This window comes from Ranitomeya variabilis, chromosome 7 (assembly GCF_051348905.1).
Source record: "Ranitomeya variabilis isolate aRanVar5 chromosome 7, aRanVar5.hap1, whole genome shotgun sequence".
In the NCBI taxonomy this organism is placed as follows: Eukaryota; Metazoa; Chordata; class Amphibia; order Anura; family Dendrobatidae; genus Ranitomeya; species Ranitomeya variabilis.
This window is the reverse complement of record NC_135238.1, coordinates 12,507,281-12,531,818: the sequence shown is the minus strand read 5'-3', so window position 1 is coordinate 12,531,818 and position 24,538 is coordinate 12,507,281. Positions and strand designations below refer to the sequence as shown.

General features: G+C 47.0%; 2 protein-coding genes across 2 annotated transcripts in view; both read right to left on the bottom strand.

Moving 5' to 3' along the window:
- LOC143786154 (uncharacterized) overlaps nt 1-24,538 on the bottom strand; it is a 126,724-nt gene that overhangs the window by 69,758 nt on the left and 32,428 nt on the right. The gene's annotated exons all lie outside the window — the stretch shown is intronic.
- LOC143785071 (uncharacterized) lies at nt 1,971-16,654 on the bottom strand. Its single transcript, XM_077273742.1, has 4 exons — nt 16,333-16,654; nt 14,840-15,187; nt 5,253-5,567; nt 1,971-3,544 (listed from the first exon to the last, which is right to left on the bottom strand). The coding sequence occupies exons 1-4, from the start codon at nt 16,652-16,654 to the stop codon at nt 3,180-3,182; spliced, it is 1,350 nt and encodes a 449-aa protein (XP_077129857.1). The 3' UTR covers nt 1,971-3,179.

Genomic DNA, 24,538 nt, shown 5'->3' with positions numbered 1-24,538 from the left:
TTGCCTTAACTTTAGATAATGAAGAGTGATCAGATGAATTGTAAAGTCATTCCTTGCCATGAAAATTGACGTAATCACAAAAACACCATTTCAATTTAATTTCAGCCCTGCCGCAAAATAACCTGCTTACATCATATAAATTATCTTCTTGTTAGTTCAGGAGAAAGTGTTCACGAGGACAAGGCAGCTGATATCACTCAGTTGTGCTGATTCAGTTAGGAGACTGGCTTCTGCGTCTGTCACTCCCCAAACCTCAAAGCAAACCAATTAGACATTCATGTAGGAGACATAACCCCTATAAAAATCATACTTGTACCGCTGATTTTACTTTGTGCATTTTATATTACAATTTTTATTACATACAGTATGTAAATGAGGGGGTTAGGGTCAACCTTGGTGTGGCGAAGGGCTTGATGCACCATTCTGACCCCTCAATTCTAATCCTTTGTGCCTCACTTTATGTTGAGTGACAGCGCCTGTTCTGGAGTGCCTCCTAATCTTAATCCCAAGCCTTGCACGCACTGACACTGCAGGGGCCGTGAACTTTTCTGATATTTTTTAAATATTTTTCTTATAAAGGGGAGTTGAACCTGCGAACATTGTTCTGTATACTGAAGTACAACAGCCCTTGGCTGTCATTGTAATTAAAACCACAAGAGTACAAAAATACCCCAACAGGTGGCGCTATAGAGTTAAGTCCTCTTTTTCTCAGAAGAGGCAATTTGCATAAAAATACCCCTAAAATTTAACTTTTAATATTTTTGAGTAAAATTACCCATATAGTAGGGTCAGGAGACAATAACACCTTAATCTATCTTAACAATTAGCAATACTAAAAAGGATAGAAACTAATATGGTGTGGGGGGGGGGGTGATCTTTCCCTTATTCACCCTACCTCACAGCGGAGGTTGGCACCCTAAATTCGACATGGCGCCCCCACTCGTCGACGACTCTCCCTTATAACCCTAAAAGGAACTGAACAAAGGAAACTATCACCAAACCAAACCTTATCTAAGGTGCAATTGTGCTTATAAGGTGCCAGATAAAACTGCTTAAGTCTTATTTGTGGGTCAATTTCCACAATGAAGGGTTTTAGATTTTTTTCAACCCTATATATATATAGGAGGTGCAATGTGTGTCTAATATCAGAGACAAAAATAAGTCTTAAACATTTGCGATATTGGTTCTGCTTATAATAGCAGGCAGTGTATCATACTTATAGTATCAATAATATTCCCCTTTTTATATACCTAATTATTTTCGTCATATATATGTCGGTATAGAAAAGATAGGGAGATCATAATAATACGTCATCAGGGCAATATTACTATTCCCATATACATGCACCTCCAATTTAACTTAAAGACATTAATACAGAAGGTTAATTAGCATCTTCATAATGGTCAAAAAGAAAATGAGGATGTACTCGTCCGTTTGTTGTCGCCCATCCCGACGCGTTTCCCCCTAGGACAATACACCAGGGTTCATCAGGGGAAGGAGTAGGGCTTCTCACGATACGAGGCAGCTATGGTATGCCGCGTCTCGGCGTGACCGCTTACAGTGAAGGGCCATAATTGTCCATGTGAGGAGCGAGCCGTGTCTAGACCTAAACCACACAATTCTAAAGATCGGCCCGGAGCGTTGGTGACGGTGATTGCAATCCCTTAAATTGAAATGTCATATCCGTTGGAATCATAGCAATACGAGGAATAAGGACATCTTCACCTTTGAAAGGTCCTGTCAAGATTATTGCTTCTGCAACATTACTCATTCATTTTTTTACTGCAAGCCGCGTGTCGCTGCAAAGCTTTGGCTGGTTGATATTTCACAACAATAACTGTCACGCCAATTAAAAAAAATAAAACAAAAACTATACTCACAAAATGAACGCTATGGTAAACAGTACAGCTCAATTCCAAAGCAATGTCACATGAAATAATTAAGTCAAGATCTATGAAAATTCAATTCAACCCCTTTGTCACAACTTTTATTTCGTCGGTCAAAAAATCTGAAATTTCTTTTCTTGGTTAAGTATTGATGATACGTACATAAACAATAGCTAATTAAACAATAAACGATCACTATTTAATTGTTTATGATGTCACTACCCAGCATAAACAATGTTGTTGCTTTTACTTCCAACAGATGGCGCTGTTAAAAAAAAAAAAAAAAAACGTTTTTACCTGTCACAGGTGCGCCACCTATATCATAGGTCTATAAAAACGCGCTCGTATTCGAATACAACGTTGTGCCAAAATTTCAACGCCATCGGTGAAGAACTTTCGGAGATTTAAGATTTGGACCAAACGGCCATTTACATTTTTATTTGTATATAATATATAGATAGGAGTCATTGGAATATTCCATAGTCATTGATCCATTCTAAGATATGTGATGTGGACTGGAGACGGCTAGAGATGAGCGCATCGATTCACGAGACTCCGGCCCAGAGTCCAGGGCAGAGGTACCTGGCGGCTAGATGGGAGGCTGCACATCTCTCACCTTCCGGTGTCCCTGGTGGGGGCGACAACATCTGTGAGTCACAAAGATGAGGATGCGCCGGCACATGGCTAATCAAAGGCCGCATCAGGGACACCTGAAGAGATTTGTGGGCCTCCGGTCTAGCTGCCAGGTATCACTGACCTGGACGGGAGTCCTGCCAACCGGTCCGCTCATCTCTACCGAATACAATAACAACCCACCACTGCACATGACTATACGGCGGCCATCTTGGCTGAGCTTTCTGTTATCAGCATTCAGAGATGCATTATACAGCAGCCCAGTGAGATGAGCGAATTGATTGGCTGGAGCCAGGTCCATATCCTGTGGCCCTCCTACTGCCTCCTCTTCTGATTAGCTGGCCTTACACAATATTATCATTGTCGTGTGATGCACATAGGACATGACACCAGGCCAACTAACCAAAAGAGGAGCTTGTAGGAGGCGATTCACAGGGTTCCCGTCTACTGGCCAGAGACTACTGACGTGACCTCAGGACCAAAGCCTTTCTAGTCTATTCGCTCATCTCTAGAACAGACTGGAAATGATCATTGACTAGTGGGCATGCTGTGCTGACTGTGCAGAGAGGGGGAGGAGGTGAGCTGTGGCCATCACTACTTAGGTCTGGTGGACAATGTGTGAGTGTGCCTCACTGCAGACTGGTGGGCTCCAGGGTCTGATCACTCCTCTTCTCCAGCCCTTAATATACGCAGAGGCCCAGTGCTCTTCTCGATCGGGTGCTCCAGGCTGGGATGATCCACCTTGCAGATAATTTCTGAGCCTTGGTCCCTTGTAGAATCTGGAGTAAAATGTAAAGCTGCCGTACACCCATATGTCTTGTTTTTCCTCCTGTTATGAGGCTCTATCACAAGTTTAATGTCATCAGAGTCCTGTATGGACGACACGTTTCCATTCTCCTTTTTATACCAAGTCACGGTCACCGAGTTTGGGTAATAGTCGGTGATTCGGCACATCATCATGGTTCTGAAACCATCTTCCAACCTGAGGACAAATATGTCTTCTACGTCTGGGATCCAGGGCAGATCTGTGGAGAGGAACATCGGGACTGTTAGCGCTGGTATCATCACTCCTGGGTTGTTACATACCGTGCCGTCCTCCTCGGGTACAGAACATTTCCCGTAAGTCGGGTTGTCATGTGCTCACCCTCATTTGCCTCCATGATAACTGACGGTGAGAAGGAATGGTGGTGGAGAATAGAGAGCGGTCATGGGCGAGCTTCTACCTGACACATTGGTGCAGCTGAACGGCTCAGAACATTAGCGTTCAGAATAAAAGATCTCCATTTCTAGCTGTACAGATTTGTGCAGGCGCCACTTACCCATCTTCTGATGCCCATATAAGCTAGATATTGAGCGTGAGGGCCGCAAAAATTAACTGGCTAAAGTTTTTAGAATTGAGAGTCCTCAGTGGTTGATACCTTTTAATGGCTAACTGAGGACTCTCAATTCTAAATATTTTTCTATCTACTGGCTAACACGGTACCAAGATATATTTCTTTCCTGGCTAAAGTTGGCAAGTAGGATGTCACTCTATTAATTGGACCTGGCTTGGTGGTTAAAGACGTTGTCTTATCGTTATTTACCCCTTCATTATCTAGCATTTTTTATTTTAATTTTTGTGCTTCCATTTATTCCATGTACCATATATTTTTTGCATTTTTCAGCCAACTTGTTTCAGCTTGTTCTTTGTGGGACAATTTGTAGTTTTGAATGTCAGTATTAAAAGGAATTCATCAGCAGATTTTTGCTATATAATCTGAGAGCAGCAAAATTTAGGGGACGAGATACTGATTCCAGCGATGTGTCACTTACTGGGCTGTTTCAATATAATCAGTGTTTTATCAGCAGGTGACTATCACTGCAGGACTAGCTGCCTCGTGCTTCCTGGTCCAACCCACCCTCAGCACTGATTGGTAGCTTTCTGTCAATATACAGTGTAAATGAAAAGCGGCCAATTAGTGGTGTGGGCGGGGTTATACAGAGCTCAGCATTCAGAGCTCTGATAGATCTAAAGCAAAGAAAATTGTGATTCCATCACAACTGCGGCACCCACAAAACTAAGTGACATATTGCTGGAATCAGGGTCTCTATCCGTACATGATGCTGCCGTCAGATTACATAGCAAAACTGCTGATAGATTCCCTTTAATGTTATCTTAAAATGTACTGAAAAACATGAAAAAAAAAAAAAAACTGCAAAACCCTCCCCCCAAAAAATATGATCCCGCCATTTTTTGGGGGGTGTTTTTACGGAATTCATTGTGCGGTAATAATTGCATTACAACACGATTTTCCTGGTCAGTAGGATTACGGTCATACTGAATGTGGATATATATATTTTTTCATTTGCTTAGGTCGTAAAAAAGAAATGAAAACGGAATTTTGTGAAAGAAAAATTGGATTGTGTCGCTATTTTCTGCAACCAGTAACATTCTGATTTTTCTCATCAATGGAGCTGGGCTTGTTTTTTCCATCGCAAGCTGATATTTTCATTTTTGGGGGGGAAGATACGACGTTTCTATGGCAAATTTTTTAGTTAGGCGTGGCGAACCAAATATCTGCCATTCTGGTGTTTTCATTTTTTTCTGCCATTACATGACTTTACAATGTCTGGTGTAAAGCCCACGCCCGAATCACAAGGGCAAACCGCGCAGACGCTGATCGAGCAGGGGGTGCGGGGAGATTGGAGTTTCGCCGAATGATAACACAAGGTATTCTGGTGCCTGGGTCTCACCTCTCGCAGACAGTGCCCTGGTCTCGGGTCCATCCATAGATTCGTGCTGCCAGGTCACGTATATTTTATACTGGGGATCTCCAAAACAACATCCCGAAATGCTACAGTTGCTGGTGACGTCATACAAGGAATCTTCACGTTCAGCGAGCGTTTCCGTGTGTAGTGTCATCTGCTGCACCCCTCTTCTGGGTTGTGTCTCCCCCTGATGCCACTTCACCTTGATGTCTTTGGGGTAAAACTTTTTAAGATGCATGGAAAACTGCACCAACATGGTATCTTCCAGGGCTTTGGTGATGGACTCCAGCTGAGGTTTTGCTGCAAAGGAAGATAATAGGACAATTAGGACAACTCTGGTCAGTAGACCCTTGGACTGTCTGTGCAACTCTGGTCGGTAGACCCCTGGACTGTCTGTACAACTCTGGTCGGTAGACCCCTGGACTGTCTGTGCAACTCTGGTCGGTAGACCCCTGGACTGTCTGTGCAACTCTGGTCGGTAGACCCCTGGACTGTCTGTGCAACTCTGGTGGGTAGACCCCTGGACTGTCTGTGTAACTCTGGTCGGTAGACCCCTGGACTGTCTGTGCAACTCTGGTCGGTAGACGCCTGGACTGTCTGTGCAACTCTGGTCAGTAGACCCCTGGACTGTCTGTGTAACTCTGGTCAGTAGACCCCTGGACTATCAGTGCAACTCTGGTCGGTAAACCCCTGGACTGTCTGTGCAACTCTGGTCGGTAGACCCCTGTGTAACTCTGGTCGGTAGACCCCTGGACTGTCTGTGCAACTCTGATCGGTAGACCCCTGTGTAACTCTGGTCGGTAGACCCCTGGACTGTCTGTGTAACTCTGGTCAGTAGACCCCTGGACTGTCTATGCAACTCTGGTCAGTAGACCCCTGGACTGTCTGTGCAACTCTCGTCGGTAGACCCCTGGACTGTCTGTGCAACTCTGGTCGGTAGACCCCTGGACTGTCTGTGCAACTCTGGTCGGTAGACCCCTGGACTGTCTGTGCAACTCTGGTCGGTAGACGCCTGGACTGTCTGTGCAACTCTGGTCGGTAGACCCCTGGACTGTCTGTGTAACTCTGGTCGGTAGACCCCTGGACTGTCTGTGCAACTCTGGTCGGTAGACCCCTGGACTGTCTGTGCAACTCTGGTCGTTAGACCCCTGGACTGTCTGTGCAACTCTGGTCGGTAGACGCCTGGACTGTCTGTGCAACTCTGGTCAGTAGACCCCTGGACTGTCTGTGTAACTCTGGTTGGTAGACGCCTGGAGTGTCTGTGCAACTCTGGTCAGTAGACCCCTGTACTGTCTGTGTAACTCTGGTCGGTAGACCCCTGGACTGTCTGTGTAACTCTGGTCAGTAGACCCCTGGACTGTCTGTGTAACTCTGGTCGGTAGACCCCTGTGTAACTCTGGTCAGTAGACCCCTGGACTGTCTGTGCAACTCTGGTCGGTAGACCCCTGTGTAACTCTGGTCAGTAGACCCCTGGACTGTCTGTGCAACTCTGGTCGGTAAACCCCTGGACTGTCTGTGCAACTCTGGTGGGTAGACCCCTGGACTGTCTGTGTAACTCTGGTCGGTAGACCCCTGGACTGTCTGTGCAACTCTGGTCGGTAGACGCCTGGACTGTCTGTGCAACTCTGGTCAGTAGACCCCTGGACTGTCTGTGTAACTCTGGTCGGTAGACCCCTGGACTGTCTGTGCAACTCTGGTCGGTAGACCCCTGGACTGTCTGTGCAACTCTGGTCAGTAGACCCCTGGACTATCAGTGCAACTCTGGTCGGTAAACCCCTGGACTGTCTGTGCAACTCTGGTCAGTAGACCCCTGTGTAACTCTGGTCGGTAGACCCCTGGACTGTCTGTGCAACTCTGATCGGGAGACCCCTGTGTAACTCTGGTCGGTAGACCCCTGGACTGTCTGTGTAACTCTGGTCAGTAGACCCCTGGACTGTCTATGCAACTCTGGTCAGTAGACCCCTGGACTGTCTGTGCAACTCTCGTCGGTAGACCCCTGGATTGTCTGTGCAACTCTGGTCGGTAGACCCCTGGACTGTCTGTGCAACTCTGGTCGGTAGACCCCTGGACTTTCTGTGCAACTCTGGTCGGTAGACCCCTGGACTGTCTGTGCAACTCTGGTCGGTAGACCCCTGGACTGTCTGTGCAACTCTGGTCGGTAGACGCCTGGACTGTCTGTGCAACTCTGGTCAGTAGACCCCTGGACTGTCTGTGCAACTCTGGTCGGTAGACCCCTGGACTGTCTGTGCAACTCTGGTCGGTAGACCCCTGGACTGTCTGTGCAACTCTGGTCGTTAGACCCCTGGACTGTCTGTGCAACTCTGGTCGGTAGACGCCTGGACTGTCTGTGCAACTCTGGTCGGTAGACCCCTGGACTGTCTGTGTAACTCTGGTTGGTAGACGCCTGGAGTGTCTGTGCAACTCTGGTCAGTAGACCCCTGTACTGTCTGTGTAACTCTGGCCGGTAGACCCCTGGACTGTCTGTGTAACTCTGGTCAGTAGACCCCTGGACTGTCTGTGTAACTCTGGTCGGTAGACCCCTGTGTAACTCTGGTCAGTAGACCCCTGGACTGTCTGTGCAACTCTGGTCGGTAGACCCCTGTGTAACTCTGGTCAGTAGACCCCTGGACTGTCTGTGCAACTCTGGTCGGTAAACCCCTGGACTGTCTGTGCAACTCTGGTCGGTAGACCCCTGGACTGTCTGTGTAACTCTGGTCAGTAGACCCCTGGACTGTCTGTGTAACTCTGGTCGGTAGACCCCTGGACTGTCTGTGCAACTCTGGTCGGTAGACCCCTGTGTAACTCTGGTCAGTAGACCCCTGGACTGTCTGTGCAACTCTGGTCGGTAGACCCCTGGACTGTCTGTGCAACTCTGGTCGGTAGACCCCTGGACTGTCTGTGTAACTCTGGTCAGTAGACCCCTGGACTGTCTGTGCAACTCTGGTCGGTAGACCCCTGTGTAACTCTGGTCTGTAGACCCCTGGACTGTCTGTGCAACTCTGGTCGGTAGACCCCTGGACTGTCTGTGCAACTCTGGTCGGTAGACCCCTGGACTGTCTGTGTAACTTTGGTCAGTAGACCCCTGGACTGTCTGTGCAACTCTGGTCAGTAGACCCCTGGACTGTCTGTGCAACTCTGGTCGGTAGACCCCTGTGTAACTCTGGTCAGTAGACCCCTGGACTGTCTGTGCAACTCTGGTCGGTAGACCCCTGGACTGTCTGTGCAACTCTGGTCGGTAGACCCCTGGACTGTCTGTGTAACTCTGGTCAGTAGACCCCTGGACTGTCTGTGCAACTCTGGTCGGTAGACCCCTGGACTGTCTGTGCAACTCTGGTCGGTAGACCCCTGGACTGTCTGTGTAACTTTGGTCAGTAGACCCCTGGACTGTCTGTGCAACTCTGGTCAGTAGACCCCTGGACTGTCTGTGCAACTCTGGTCGGTAGACCCCTGTGTAACTCTGGTCGGTAGACCCCTGGACTGTCTGTGCAACTCTGGTCGGTAGACCCCTGGACTGTCTGTGCAACTCTGGTCGGTAGACCCCTGGACTGTCTGTGCAACTCTGGTCGGTAGATGCCTGGACTGTCTGTGTAACTCTGGTCAGTAGACCCCTGGACTGTCTGTGTAACTCTGGTCAGTAGACCCCTGGACTGTCTGTGTAACTCTGGTCAGTAGACCCCTGGACTGTCTGTGTAACTCTGGTCAGTAGACCCCTGGACTGTCTGTGTAACTCTGGTCAGTAGACCCCTGGACTGTCTGTGTAACTCTGGTCGGTAGACCCCTGGACTGTCTGTGTAACTCTGGTCAGTAGACCCCTGGACTGTCTGTGTAACTCTGGTCGGTAGACCCCTGGACTGTCTGTGTAACTCTGGTCAGTAGACCCCTGGACTGTCTGTGTAACTCTGGTCGGTAGACCCCTGGACTGTCTGTGTAACTCTGGTCAGTAGACCCCTGGACTGTCTGTGTAACTCTGGTCGGTAGACCCCTGGACTGTCTGTGTAACTCTGGTCAGTAGACCCCTGGACTGTCTGTGTAACTCTGGTCGGTAGACCCCTGGACTGTCTGTGTAACTCTGGTCAGTAGACCCCTGGACTGTCTGTGTAACTCTGGTCGGTAGACCCCTGGACTGTCTGTGTAACTCTGGTCAGTAGACCCCTGGACTGTCTGTGTAACTCTGGTCGGTAGACCCCTGGACTGTCTGTGTAACTCTGGTCAGTAGACCCCTGGACTGTCTGTGTAACTCTGGTCGGTAGACCCCTGGACTGTCTGTGTAACTCTGGTCAGTAGACCCCTGGACTGTCTGTGTAACTCTGGTCGGTAGACCCCTGGACTGTCTGTGTAACTCTGGTCAGTAGACCCCTGGACTGTCTGTGTAACTCTGGTCGGTAGACCCCTGGACTGTCTGTGTAACTCTGGTCAGTAGACCCCTGGACTGTCTGTGTAACTCTGGTCGGTAGACCCAGGGGTGAACCTAGCCTTTCTGCTGCCTGAGGCGAACTGCAAAACGGCGCCCCCCCTCCCACACGTAGTAAAATCAGTACAAATAAATCTGGTTTACTCTTTACTCACCTAACCTGATGCACATCTAAAATATATTCCTATTTAAAAGTGTATGTATTTGAAACATCAATTTCAGCATTGCTGTTTCCCCAGATTGTTCGCTCTTGTGAACAGCGCCCCTCTGCTACTCGGTTGTAGTCTTAACGTGTTACTCTCTAATATGTGGCGGATTTGTACATTGCTGTAGTCATTCCCTCTTGGACACAATTTATCTGCATCCGTATTTTTTCTGCAAACGGATGGAACTGCATCCTGATCAGGATTTGGTTGGAAATGGCAAATTCTGACTTTTGGGGCAGAGAGGAGAGGAGAGAAGAGGGGAGAGAGACTGGTGACAGTGAAAGGAAAAAAAATGGGGCTCCGAGCCTGCGCAGAGTGACATCCACATGCAGATCGGATGCAGGCAGCCTGATTCGGGGGTGTCTACATTGACAATCATATATTTTTTGGATGTGCTGCCACGTACCAGGATGTCTGCAGATTTTTTTAACACCCAAAATTCGCAACAAGCTGCGTTTTGGGAGCACATGAGAAATCCTGATGCAAACGCAGGTCTATGCGTCCCTATGTGAAGTATAAGGATACAATCTGGATCGGGATGCACCAGGATTGCTACACAACGCACCGTACCAAAGCGCTAGTGTGAAAGCAGCCCCACCCGTGCCGCCCCTAATCAGGAGCCCCCATGTTATATACAGGCTCCCAATATATTTTATTACCATTACCACACTATAACATGGGGCACAAGCCCTTCCAGTGAGGCCGGTCACTGACAGCACAGCATGCAGAGTCTACATTATGTCTGCATCCTGCTCCCACACAGTTTCATCACTTTCCCATACAGCACATCCCTTGCTTCTGAGCATGCTCAGTCCCGGATAACGGATCCCTGCACACGGAATCATATGGATCCGTGTGTGTCCGGGATCCGTGCTCCATGGTAATTCCAGACATGCAGCCATGGATCTGTGCGTGTCAATGTCCCTGTGTGTTTTTCAGACAACACAAAACTGCAACAAGTTGCGTTTTTATGCATCTGGTAAAATATGCAGATACACGGATCCGAGGGAAAACGGTGACAACTGGATGCACACGCACGCAGGTCCCATCTGTCACCACGGAAAGTCAATGGAGATGAAAACGGATCCGTGTGCAGCCATAGTCACACAGATTGCAAAATATGCAAGTGTGAAACCAGCGTAACTCTATATGATTGGAGCTGTACTAGATCTTGCAACAGGTTCTGCCTAAAATCACTGTATATTACTTATTACCCTATCCTCAGCAGCAATAAGTGACGTCGTCCTCCTCCTCCCTGTATGTTCCTGTCCTGAATCCTCCTCAGTCCTGACTAATACTATGAGACCAAACAATCTGCTGAGTCCTCCTCCTATACACACTATATACAGTATATGCCATGGATGAGGCCAGTAAGCTATATCTTTATTAGGAACTAAGGTAACTCAGATCCTGACTCCAGCACTGAAGGACGGTGTAACACTAATGCTTGCGGTCTGAGGGCACTGAAGGGTTAACAATAGGAAGCCCTTGTTTTTCTTTTCCCATCCACCCTGTCCTGTGCTTGTCTGCACCATTTCTCCAGTACTCACAGTCCAGAGTCCACAACTACTTCTCTCCTCACTGCTCTTCCCACAGGAGTCACAGGCTGATAGGCTGCAGCCACCAGCCAAGAAAGGAAAAAAAAACAACAAAACTTGGCTCACTCATGCTGCAGAGCTGACTCCTTTCATTCACAGCAGGGAGCCGCCTCTTTGTATCGGCTCCTTCAGGAAGGACACAACCAGGGCCGGCCTTTGCCCTGTGCGACCTGTGCGGCCGCACAGGGCGCCAAGGCTCGTTAGCATACAAGGGGCGCATTTGAGCTCAGCAGATTAATGTCACATGCAGGGGTGGGATTCAGCCGGTACGACCCGGTACGGGGCAGCCGTTTACTAAAATTTCTATCTGCCAGCGTTCCGGTAATTGAAAATGGTTACCACGCCCCCGGACCGCCCCCCAGGGCTTCTGCCGAACGCCCGATGCATAACAACACTGTGGTGATTTAAAGATACACCTACAATGTTGTTAATGCATCGGGTGGACGAAAATGGGCGCTGTACCTTTAAGTTGAGTCCGGCCGGGTGCATCATGGTCCGACTCCTGACGTCACGCTGCTCGTGCTCGCATTTCCTCATTCATTCTGAGCAGAGCAGAGCAGCGTGCAGTGTGCCAGGTCACGTGTCGGCGGGTAAAGTAGGCTGAGGAGGAGGGGGAGGCAGCGGGCTGTCAGGCAGGCAGAGTTAAGGTGCCGTTACACTGAGCAACTTACCAGCGATCGCGACCAGCGACGTGATCGCTGGTAAGTTGCTGTGTGGTCACTGGGGAGCTGTCACACAGACAGCTCTCTCCAGCGACCAAGCGACTTCGGCATCGCTGAAACTGTCTTCAGCGATGCCGAAGTCCCCATGTAAAAAAAAAAAAAAAACACTACATACGCACCTTCTGTCGTCCTTCATGTCCCTCGGCGCTTGCCGCACTGACTGTGTCTCAGCGCCGGCCGGCCGTAACAGCGGTGCCCAGCGGTGAACCGCTGTTACTGCAGATTCACCGCTGGGCTCTGCTTTACGGCCGGACGGCGCTGAGACAGTCAGTACGGCAAGCTCCAGGGGACATGACGGACAACAGACGGTGAGTATGTAGTGTTTTTTTTTTTACTTTTACCATGGTATCCATGGTAAATATCGGGTTACTAAGCGCGGCCCTGCGCTTAGTAACCCGATGTTTACCATGGATACGTGCCTAGGGCGGGGACAATGCAGGGGGCGGCACCTGAGTAGCTTAGGTTTGTGGCTGTTTTTTTTTTCTTATTTTGCTGGGTCTCCTCCCGACCGATCCCGCCGCCCCCCCCCCCGCCCCCTGTGTGTGCGGCGCTGCCACGAGAGCCAGCAGCGATCAAGATGAGAGGTCAGCGACTCACTTCCTCCTGTGTGTGCACGGAGCTCCGGCTTCTCCTGCTCTTATCTAGTATCCCGGCAGAGAAGGAGAGACGGGGGAGGTGCCGGGACAGTGCAGAGCTGTGAGCAGCCGGAGAAACTGAAGCGCTGCACATGGACAGATCAGCCGCCCCTGCACCACAGAGGAGATTGTGTGTGTGTGTCATTGTGTATGAGGTATCTGGTGTGTGTGTGTGTGTGTGTGATGGCTGGGTGTGTGTGTGATGGCTGGGTGTGTGTGTGTGTGTGTGTGTGATGGCTGGGTGTGTGTGTGTGTGTGTGTGTGTGATGGCTGGGTGTGTGTGTGTGTGTGTGTGTGTGTGATGGCTGGGTGTGTGTGTGTGATGGCTGGGTGTGTGTGTGTGTGTGTGATGGCTGGGTGTGTGTGTGTGATGGCTGGGTGTGTGTGTGTGTGTGTGTGTGATGGCTGGGTGTGTGTGTGTGATGGCTGTGTGTGTGTGTGTGTGTGTGATGGCTGGGTGTGTGTGTGTGATGGCTGGGTGTGTGTGTGTGATGGCTGTGTGTGTGTGTGTGATGGCTGGGTGTGTGTGTGTGTGATGGCTGGGTGTGTGTGTGTGTGATGGCTGGGTGTGTGTGTGTGTGTGTGATGGCTGGGTGTGTGTGTGTGTGATGGCTGGGTGTGTGTGTGTGTGTGATGGCTGGGTGTGTGTGTGTGTGTGATGGCTGGGTGTGTGTGTGTGTGTGATGGCTGGGTGTGTGTGTGTGTGTGATGGCTGGGTGTGTGTGTGTGTGTGATGGCTGGGTGTGTGTGTGTGTGTGTGTGTGTGCGTGTGTGTGTGTGTGATGGCTGCGTGTGTGTGTGTGTGTGATGGCTGCGTGTGTGTGTGATGGCTGCGTGTGTGTGATGGCTGCGTGTGTGATGCATTTGTGTCAAAGCTGCATGTGTTTGTGAGCTGCGTTTGTGATGCTGCGTGTGTATGTGTGATACTGTGTGTGTGATGCTGCATGTGTGTGAGCTGCGTGCGTGTGTGAGCTGTGTGTGTGCTGCGTGTGTGTGAGCTGCGTGCCTGTATGTCATTATACAGTATGGAGAACTGTGGCCATTATACAGTATGGAGCGTCATGTGCGGTCATTATACAGTATGGAGCATCATGTGCGGCCATTATACAGTATGGAGCATCATGTGCGGCCATTATACAGTATGGAGCATCATGTGCGGCCATTATACAGTATGGAGCATCATGTGCGGTCATTATACAGTATGGAGCATCATGTGCAGCCATTATACAGTATGCATGCGGTCATTATACAGTATGGACCAAGCGTCATTTTTTCCTTTTGGTCCGCTTTAAAGCACTTTATAATTCCCGTTATTGCAATATTAGTGTTTCTTCAAGTGTTTTGCAGGGAAACACAAGTTTTCTAAGTAAACGTGTTGTTGTGAATATTAAAGAGTTATTGTTTTCTTTCAAAGTTTGGAGGGGGGGGGGCGCCGTCCTGCAGTCTCGCACAGGGCGCCTTTTGGGCTAAGTCCGGCCCTGGACACAACACTACTTTACTTACTGCTGCTGCCCTGAGTGACAGAGCTGTGCTCAGCAGCAGCATGTGGGGGATGGGGGGCAGATGATGTTTTTATAGTTACATAACTTACTGCTGCCGGTTACTGCTCCGAGTCCCAGCAATGTGTGTGTCCGACTCCCAGCAGAGCAGCCAGCAGGTCAGGAGACTGGGCACCACCTCTGCACCTCAGCCGGGCCGGGTGGTAACAGACAGTCACCTGCCGGGCACGCTGCACATTAGCTTGTTTGTTGTGACACTGTCTGCACTGTCAGCAAGTGTCAGAGTAGGGATTGCAGGGAGAGTCGGCACCACGTGTTCTAACTTCTGACTGCCGCTCTGCCGCCCCCTGTCTTTAGGAATGTTCCGCCGCTTGAGGCAAAGTATTCAACTTGCCTCATGATAGCAGAGCCACCGGGTAGACCCCTGGACTGTCCGTGCATCGTGCTCCTTGCTCGGACCCTGAGGAGATCTGATCACCTTCTTATCAGGTATAACCTCACCCAGGATTTTCATTCCTCCCGTGCTTTTCTTGATTGCTTTCTCCAGAGAAGGATGCTCTACCTGGCAGATGTACTCTGCCCCGAGGTGGTCTTCCACGGACGGTGTCATCGTTAGCCTCGCTGTACAGCTGTAGGTGTTGTCTGGATTTCTATTCGATCTGATTTTTGGAACTGAAACATTATCAGAATCTTCACATAACTCCAGAGACTTTTTATTCCTCCTGAACCACTTCACCGTGACGTCGTCCGGATTATATCCTGATATGTGACAATTAAATACTACGGGGTTGTCGTCATATATACACGATGGCGTCTGTATCTCATCCACGACCGGCCTCCAGAGGAAATCTGCAGGAGAGAGAATGTGAAATCTGGTAACGCCAGGAAAACCTAGAGGGAATCTGTCAACAGGTTTTTGCTATTTAATAGAGCATCATGAGGTAGGAGCAGAGACCCTGATTTCTGCCATGATTCACCTACTGGGCTGTGTGCTGTAGTTTTAATACAATCAGTGTTTTATCAGCAGGAGATTATCACTACAGAACTAGATATCTCTTGCCAGAAAGTCCAGCTAAGCTGTGTAATCCCGCCACCCTCCTCTAATTGGCAGCTTCCTGCCTATGCACATAGTACACAGAACAGCTTCTATTCAAAAGCATAGGTAAAAATGTAGGAGCTGCTCTGCAGCACCCGGCAGCTTCCACTACACAATCAGTGAAGATAACAGTTGATCAGTGGGGGGTGCTGAGCGTCGGACCCTCTCCAACCTGATATTACCTTTCTTATGTGATCATCCATGTATTCTGACCGGTCCACCCCCTTAAACCGCAGCTTCCTGAATCTTTCCTTTCTGGATGTCCTTATGGAGAGTGATACCATCTCTGGCTTGTCAAGGTAAGGAGGCTTATTTGCCGTACAATGCTCCTCTGGGAAATTAAATATGCAAATTGCCTCTTCTGAGAAAAAGAGGACTTAACTCTATAGCGCCACCTGTTGGAAGTAGCGATCCTACAAGTCACAATCAACCCTCTAAAGAGTCGTGCAATATGACTTAGGATAAAAGCCAAATGAGTATCTCAATTCGCAGAAACGGTGTTTCAGGCTGTTGGCCCTCGTCAGTGCGAATTAATGCAATTTGCATTATTAATTTCCCAGAGGAGCATTGTACGGCAAATAAGCCTCCTTACCTTGACAAGCCAGCTGGTATGTCACTCTCCATAAGGAGAAACGATACCCCTTAGACCCCAGTCCAGAGCCTCTCACCTAGCCAGTTCTCATGCTTTGCACTGACGAGGGCCAACAGCCCGAAACACCGTGTCTGCGAATTGAGATACTGATTTGGCTTTTATCCTAAGTCATATTGCACGACTCGTTAGAGGGTTGATTGTGACTCGTAGGATCGCTACTTCCAACAGGTGGCGCTATAGAGTTAAGTCCTCTTTTTCTCAGAAGAGGCAATTTGCATATTTCCTTTCTGGATGGACTTTTCTTACTGTGATCAGTGATGGAGAACGTCTGCTGCCCCTTGGTATTTGTATATTCATGTTCCCAGCTGACGTGGACCGTGGATTCTGGAGATCTGATGGAATCCTGTGAAATTCTGACTTCACTACACACAGAGAATGACCTGTGATCGAGGCTTTCTGTGTAGAGCTCCAGTGATGAGGAGACGTCTCCCGACTTCTCTTTTCCACATTTCCATTCTATATGGAATGGAAATATCAACAATCTCAAAGTTACAAGTCCATCTCCAGAGATCCTGATGTTCCTTTTTCCACGGTGTGCAGCATAATCAAGAAGACGTTTACAACCCATCGCACCGTAGCTAATCTCCCAGGATGTGGACAGCAGACAAAAATTGGTGAAAGGTTGTAACACTGGATTGTCTGGATGAGGAATAAGCAACCTCAATCAAGTTCCAAATAAATTCAAGCTATCCTGCAGGTTCAGAGTGCAACAGTGTCAGCGTGAACTGTCCGTCAACATTTGAATGAAATGAAACGCTATGACAGGAGACCCGGGGGATCCCGCTGCTGACAGAGATGTTAAAAAGCTAGACTGCAGTTTGCTATAAAAAGTACATAAATAAGCCAAAATCCTTCTGGTAAAGTGTCTTGTGGAGATCAAGATAGAGCTTTTTGGTAAAGCACGTCATTCTACTGTTCACCAAAAAGGGAATGAAGCCAACAAAGAAAATAGCACAGTACCTACAGTCAAATATGGTGGAGGTTCAAAGATGTTTTGAGGTTGATTTGCTGCCTCTGGAACTAGGTGCTGTGTCTGTGTGCAAGGCATCATAAAATCTGAAGATTATCAAAGGATTTTGTGTCACAATGTAGTGCCCAGAGTCAGAAAGCTGGGTTTACTTCCTTGGTCATTGTCACGTTGTGACAGTCTTTAGTAAGGAAGGGGGGCCTCAAACTGTCCCCTGAACTGGGACCCTACCTATCCCTATTCCGGGGGTAGTCTTGAAGGTAGAGAGGCCAGAGCTTCTGACCTTAGTATGTTCCTATTAATCCCTGGTCTGTCCCAACCCCCACCTCATGCGGACTGAGCCAGCCAGCAGGAAGCCCCCTGAGGAAGCCTTCACAAAATGCACGTTGGGGCTGCTGGCTGGAACATCCAGGTGATAAAACATTGGTAAGAACCTTGACTAACTACTTTTCATTCTGACTTCTTGTATTTTTTAACTGGCTGGGAATTTTGGTAAATACTATTTTGATAAGTTGATGCATTTTTTTCCACGATTGCAGGGCAAATAAAGCACAAAATTAGCCTGAAGATGTTGTGAAGCAAAACACATGTAGCTCCTGCTCCATCAGCCTTTATGGTCACTATGTTTATATGCACAATCAGTTCTAACCAACAGCTAACAATAGTTTAGTTTTTTTTTTCTTTCAGTCCTCGCAATAATCTTTATTAACAAACTAAGCAATTATTAGGTTGGTACTATTTCTCCCCATTTTTGGCAGCGCTATTAATCCAAAAAAATTTTTTTTTCATTTTCCATTTTATGTACAGGTTTAGCAAGATAAGTTGTAATATCAAGAAAATGGCAGTTCGTATATTACTGATGATGCAAAGAATACAGCACATTTCTTGTGGTTTCTCTTGGCCTATTAGTTACCGTCTGTCCCTAATTCTGGCCCTGCTGCCCTGCTAACTGTCCTATACAATAAATAAATAAAGCAGGCGCTACCGCACTAAGGGTGACAGCGATAAGCTAGAGAGACTGAATATCCCTTTATCCGTAGACTCAATATCCCCATATCAGTAATACAGATAAACCGCAGTTACCAGATTACTAAACCTTGTGTGACTCATATATTCTTCTACAGACCTCCTCCCTAGGAACATGAACCGAATACAATTAATACCGTCAGTGCACACAATGGCAGATGAAACATAGACCGACTGACAGACTTAGTGTGATTATAGACTATAGAAGGATACACTAGAATGCTAACCGTCAGCGTCCGACCGAGAATTCGTAGGAGCCTTCCCCTGGCTGCTTTAGCTTTAATGGTGGTCAACACTCCAGACCCTGACAGGAGACACCCTGCGTAATCCTTCTAGGCCGCAGGTCTCGCACTGTAGGCCGCGGACAGTTCCTTCTGGCCCCATTGTCTTCAATTCCTATGAGACAACTGACGTGTCTCTCTGCCACTCCATTGAGGTTCTGCTCCTTTCACTCACACGATCGAGGTTCCATCCCCTTAACTATGCCTCCGCTCACATGATCAATGTTCTGCCCCTTTAACCAGGCCTCTGGTCACATGATCAATGTTCTGCCCCTTTAACCAGGCCTCTGGTCACACGATCAAGGTTTTGCTCTTTTAACCAGGCCTCTACTCACACGATCGAGGTCCCGTCCCTTTAACCAGGCCTCCGCTCACATGATCAAAGTTCCATTCCTTTGACCTCCACAATCAGAATCCTGTATGCCCTGGAAAGGCTCTGCACCCCTCAGTTCATCCACTTCCAATAATGGCTATGTGTTCTCTACAACACTCCTCCAGAGTTTGGCTGTAAACCAATGGGGACCTTGCTTTACAGGTGACCTCCTGACCTAGGCACTGTGGCTTTTGCATTTTTCTGCTGCGTCTCAGTAGACCACATGTTCCCTGTATAACAGCTTTTGTATTTTCCCATTCAGCCTATCTACTCTTCTTTGGTTCCTGTACCTACTGTCTTTGGCCACGAGATGGCAGCATCCACCCATAAATGCTTCACAGTACATCCATGTTCTGCGTCACTTCACTTCCCTTACATCCCGTCGATCACTCTGTGTGCAATGTCTCCTGGCTGTGCAGGATCACTGAGAAGAAGACGCTGATGTGATTCCTCAGTTCGTCCTCCATATATCTATGCTCTATACCTACATACAGGCGAATGATGGTGACATCAGCAATTATTGAAAGAAGAGCCTAGACCTCTGCTGCTTTGAAGAGTGTATTCTCTTATTCCAGGAGATTGTAACCCTTATTCTACAGACTGAAAATTCTAAGTAGACCAGATTTCCATTAAAATAAATAATTTGTGGACAGCTGCACAAAACAGGGTTATATGTCACTTTCAGTAAATTTCTTTATTTTTCAATGTCTCATTCCATCATAATAAATCTCAGGATTCTCATACCGGCAATATGGGATGGGAAATATAAAGCCAAGTAGAAATATGCAGTTAATAAATTCTTTTGAGAATCCTACTATTAGAAGTAGAAAGGAAGAGCTAAAACAACAAACTCTGAATGAAAATAGAGGAGCAAGAGAAGCTAACTACAAACTAAAATGTGTCTATACAAATGCACGGAGCCTGGGAAGCAAGGAAGGAAAACTGGAGCTGCTAATACAGGAAGAGAGATATGATGTCATATGCATCAATGAAACTTGGTGGGACGATGCAAATGATTGGAATACAAACATTGAAGGCTACAACTTATTTATTAGAAACAGGATTAAGAAGAAGAGAAGAAGTGTTGCATTGTATGTTAGGTAAACATATCTCCACAAAGATCCAAGCTTCAGGGACTGGTAGCTCTGTAGAAACTGGGTAAGAATTCCAGGAGAGAAGAATAGAAATGACACTATTGTAGCTGTTTACTATCAGCCACCTAGACTGACTGAAGGTATCAATGAACTCTTTTTACATCAGATGTCTCTGTTCTCAAAAAAGTACGGCATAGTGCTCATGGGAGATTTTAACTGTCCAGATATTTGTTGGGAATTTTTCTAATGCATAATTACTCGCTCCAGAAAATTCTTATATTTTCTTGCTGACAAGTTTATCTTTCAAATGGTAGAAGAGTGAACAAGAGAATCTTCAACCTTAGACCTAATTCTTACCAAATAGGAGGAAATGGTTGAGGAAGTAAAGGTGGTTGGGAGTTTAGGAGGCAGCGATCATGCTATTCTCAAATTTTGGATTTCAAGAGGAGGAAGATCGTCAAGGATTCAGACTTCAAGGTTGGACTTCCGAAAGGCAGATTTTAATGGACTCGGAAAGAGGGTAGGAAAGGTCCAATGGCCGGATGTTCTAAAGGACAGAAATGTCCAAGAAGGATGGGAGATTTTGCTAAATAAAATTATCGCCACACAATCCGTAACAATCCAGAAAAGAAGGAAGAATTGGAAGCATTTTAGGAGACCAGGATGGATGCACACAGAACTGAATCACATGTTAAAAAGGAAAAAAATAACTGTATATCAAATGGAATAGAGGGGCATATCTAAAGAAGAATATAATGCTGTCTGCAGGGAATGCAGGGCAAGAGTTAGAGGAGCTAAAGCCAGTAATGAAGTGAGGCTTGCAAGGAAGACCAAAAGCAGCAAAAAAAGATTTTGGGGTTATGTCAAAAGCAAAGTCAAAGATGCTATAGGATTTTTAATATGACAAAAACGATGTTGAGAAGGCCGAACTTTTAAATTCCTATCTTGCATCTGTATTCTCTAAGAAAGCAATCGTAACATCAACTGATCTTGACGGTGCCATAAAAAAAAAATCACACTATCCATAAACAGAGAGATGGTGAGGGAACACTTGGCTAATTTAAATGAATTTAAATCTGCAGGTCCAGATTGATTTCATCCTAGGTTAGCAGAGGAAATTGCAGAACTACTAGCCAGAATCTTTGAAAAATCCTGGAAAACAGGAGAAGTCCCAGAAGATTGGAAAAGGGCAAATGCTGTCCCTATCTTCAAAAAAGGAAAGAAGACAGGAAATTACAGACCAGTGAGCCTTACTTCTATACCAAGAAAGATAGTTAAACAAGTTATTAAACAGCATGTATGTAAGTACTTGGATAAGAATGCAGTAATTAACCAGAGCCAGCATGAGTTTGTAGGAAATAAGTTATGCCAGATTAATCTAATTTCCTTCTATGATGGAATCACTTACTGGGTGGAGCAGGGAAATGCGGTAGCTATAGTATATCTTGACTTCAGCAAAGCATTTGATAAAGTATCTCATACTATCCTTATTGAAAAAATGACCAAGTATGGGATTGACAAGAATAGAATTAGGTCGATTCATAACTGGCTCAGTGATCGTACTCAAAGAGTGGTAATAAATGGTTGCACATCCAATTGGAAGTGTGGTTCAAGTGGGAACCACAAGGCTCTGTCCTGGTCCCAGTGTTGTTCAACATTTTTATAAATGATCTAGATAAGAGAACTGAAGGTAAACTAATCAAATTTGCAGACGATGCAAAGCTAGTAGGGATAGGGAACACTAGAGAGGACAGAAAGGATCTGGGAATGTTTAGCTGCAAAAAAAGGCTAAGAGGAGACTTATTAGCCTTCTACAAATATCTGAAGGGCTGTCACAGTGCAGCGGGATCATTATTCTCATTTGCATATGGAAACACAAGAAGCAATGGAATGAAACTAAAAGGGAGAAGATACAGATTAGATATTAGAAAAAAAACTTTTTCACAGTGAGTGCGATCAATGAGTGGAACAGTCGGCCACGAGAGGTGGTGAGTTCTTCAATGGAAGTTTTCAAACAGAGGCTGGACAGACATCTCTCTGAGATGGTTTAGTGAATCCTGCATTGAGCAGGGGGTTGGACGCAAAGATCCTGGAGGTCCCTTCCAACTCTAACATTCTATGATACTTTATATTCCGTAGAAATCCCTTCCCAGCAGTTTTTTCATTATCACATTATTATAATGACCAAAAACAACACAATGTGTAAAACTTAAAAAGGATTAAAGGGTGCACTGGACAATACATCTCTATATATAATTGTCTAAGGGGTATTTCCGTCTGTCCGCAACTTCCGTCACAGTTATTCATTAGCTGAGTGGTCTCACCAGCTGCCTGTCATGGCTGCCGCGACCAATCAGCGACGGGCACAGTCCGATTAGTCCCTCCCTACTCCCCTGCAGTCACTGCCCGGTGCCCGCATACTCCCCGCAGTCACCGCTCACACAGGGTTAATGCCAGCGGTAACGGACCGCGTAATGCCGTGGGTAACTCACTCCGTTACCACCGCTATTAACCCTGTGTGACCAAGTTTTTACTATTGATGTTGCCTATGCAGCGTCAATAGTAAAAAGATCTAATGTTAAAAATAATAATAATAATAAAAAAAAATCATTATATACTCACCTTCCGCTGCCTTTCCCGCTCCTCGCCACCCTCCGGTAACCGCTCTGTGCAAGCGTCAGGTTCAGGTGCCAATTATCGTATGGCAGAAGGACCTGCCATGACGTCACGGTCATGTGACCTCGACGTCATCACACCCTGGGTCCGGAAGCTGCCGCCTGCATTGCGCACAGGTGACAGAACTACAAGTATGGTGAGTATGTTATAACTATAAGGGGCCCTCGGATCGGAAGGTGAGTATATGTTTATTTTTTATTTTTCAACCTGTGACATTAGTGGCTGGGCAATATACTATGTGGCTGGACAATATAGTACGTGGCTCTGTGCTGTATACTACGTGGCTCTGTGCTGTATACTACGTGGCTCTGTGCTGTATACTACGTCACTGGGCAATATACTACGTGGCTCTGTGCTGTATACTATGTGGCTGGGCAATATACTACGTCACTGGGCAATATACTACATGGACATGCATATTCTAGAATACCCGTTAGAATGCGTTAGAATCGGGCCACCATCTAGTTATAAAATAATCATAGTTATTACATGCAAAAAAAGAAGCTACACCACACATACTGACGAAGGAGGAGGCCGACACTGAAAGCATTGACAGTGCATTCATGTTTAGAGAATACAAGTAGTACAGAAAACAGTCCACTAGGTGGTGACAGAGGACCATATAATAAAGATACGGTCACCTGAATAAATTGTATACAAATAATAGAAAACCAACAGTTATATTTCTTTACATTAAAGGGAACCTGTCAGCAGGATTTCACCCAAAAAAATATATGCGCATGTCGCTCATTCAAAGCCAAGTCCAGCAATAACTTTACATGGCCAGTTCATCCTCCATTACTGAAAAATCAGCTATTGAATTGATATGTAAGTGATAATAATAATCTTTATTTATATAGCGCCAACATATTTCGCAGCGCTTTACAATTCCTCAGTTCATATACAACAGCCATAACAAAATTAACGATAATTCAATAATTAATGCAAAGATATTGACGACCCTGCCCGTAAGAGCTTACAATCTACAATGAGGTGGGGGTGACAAAGTACAGGAGTGCATTTACAATGATGGTCCGGCCATCTTGAGGACGTGGGGGTTGATAAAGGCTGCATGAAGTATTCGCCGGCCAATATTTGTGCTGCTTTTGGGAGCGATGGAGGTTGATGGAGGGTTATCATCAGAGAAGTAGAGAATGGACTATATATAAAAGGACTTCGATTAGGGAACATGGTAGGCCGCCCTAAACAGATGTGTTTTGAGGGAGCGCTTGTAAGTTGTGGTTGGTCCTAATTTCTTGGGGTAGAGCATTCCAGAGGATTGGAGCAACTTGGGAGAAGTCTTGGAGTCGGGAGTGGGAGGTACGGATTAGTGTGGATATTAGTCGAAAGTCGCTTGCGGAGCGTAATGAGCAGGTAGGCTGCTAAACAGAAATGAGGGAGGATATATATGGGGGGCCGCACTGTGGAGAGCCTTGTGGGTGAGAACAAGCAGTTTAAATTGGATCCTATAATGAATGGGGAGCCAGTGTAACGACTGGCGAAGAGCGGAGGCGTCCGAGTAACGATTATCCAGATAGATGACCCTGTCTGCTGCATTAAGGATGGACTGGAGAGGGGAAAGTCGAGTAAGAGGGGGAGGCCAATTAATAGAGAGTTACAGTAGTCCAGGTGGGAGTGGATTAGGGCGACAGTGAGGGTCTTAAGGTACCGTCACACTGGGCGAGGTTGCAGCGATATCGCCAGCGATCCGTGACGTTGCAGCGTCCTGCAGAGCGATATCGCTATGTTTGGCACGCAGCAGCGATCTGGATCCTGCTGGGATATCGCTGGTTGCAGGGAGAGTGGACGAACTTTCTTTCGTCGCAACTCTCCCGCTGACACCGCTGGATCGCCGTGTGTGACGCCGATCCAGCGATGTCTTCACTGGTATCCATGGTAAACATCGGGTTACTAAGCGCAGGGCCGCGCTTAGTAACCCGATATTTACCATGGATACCATGGTAAAAGTAAAAAAAAAAACACTACATACTCACCGTCTGTTGTCCGTCATGTCCCCTGGAGCTTGCCGTACTGA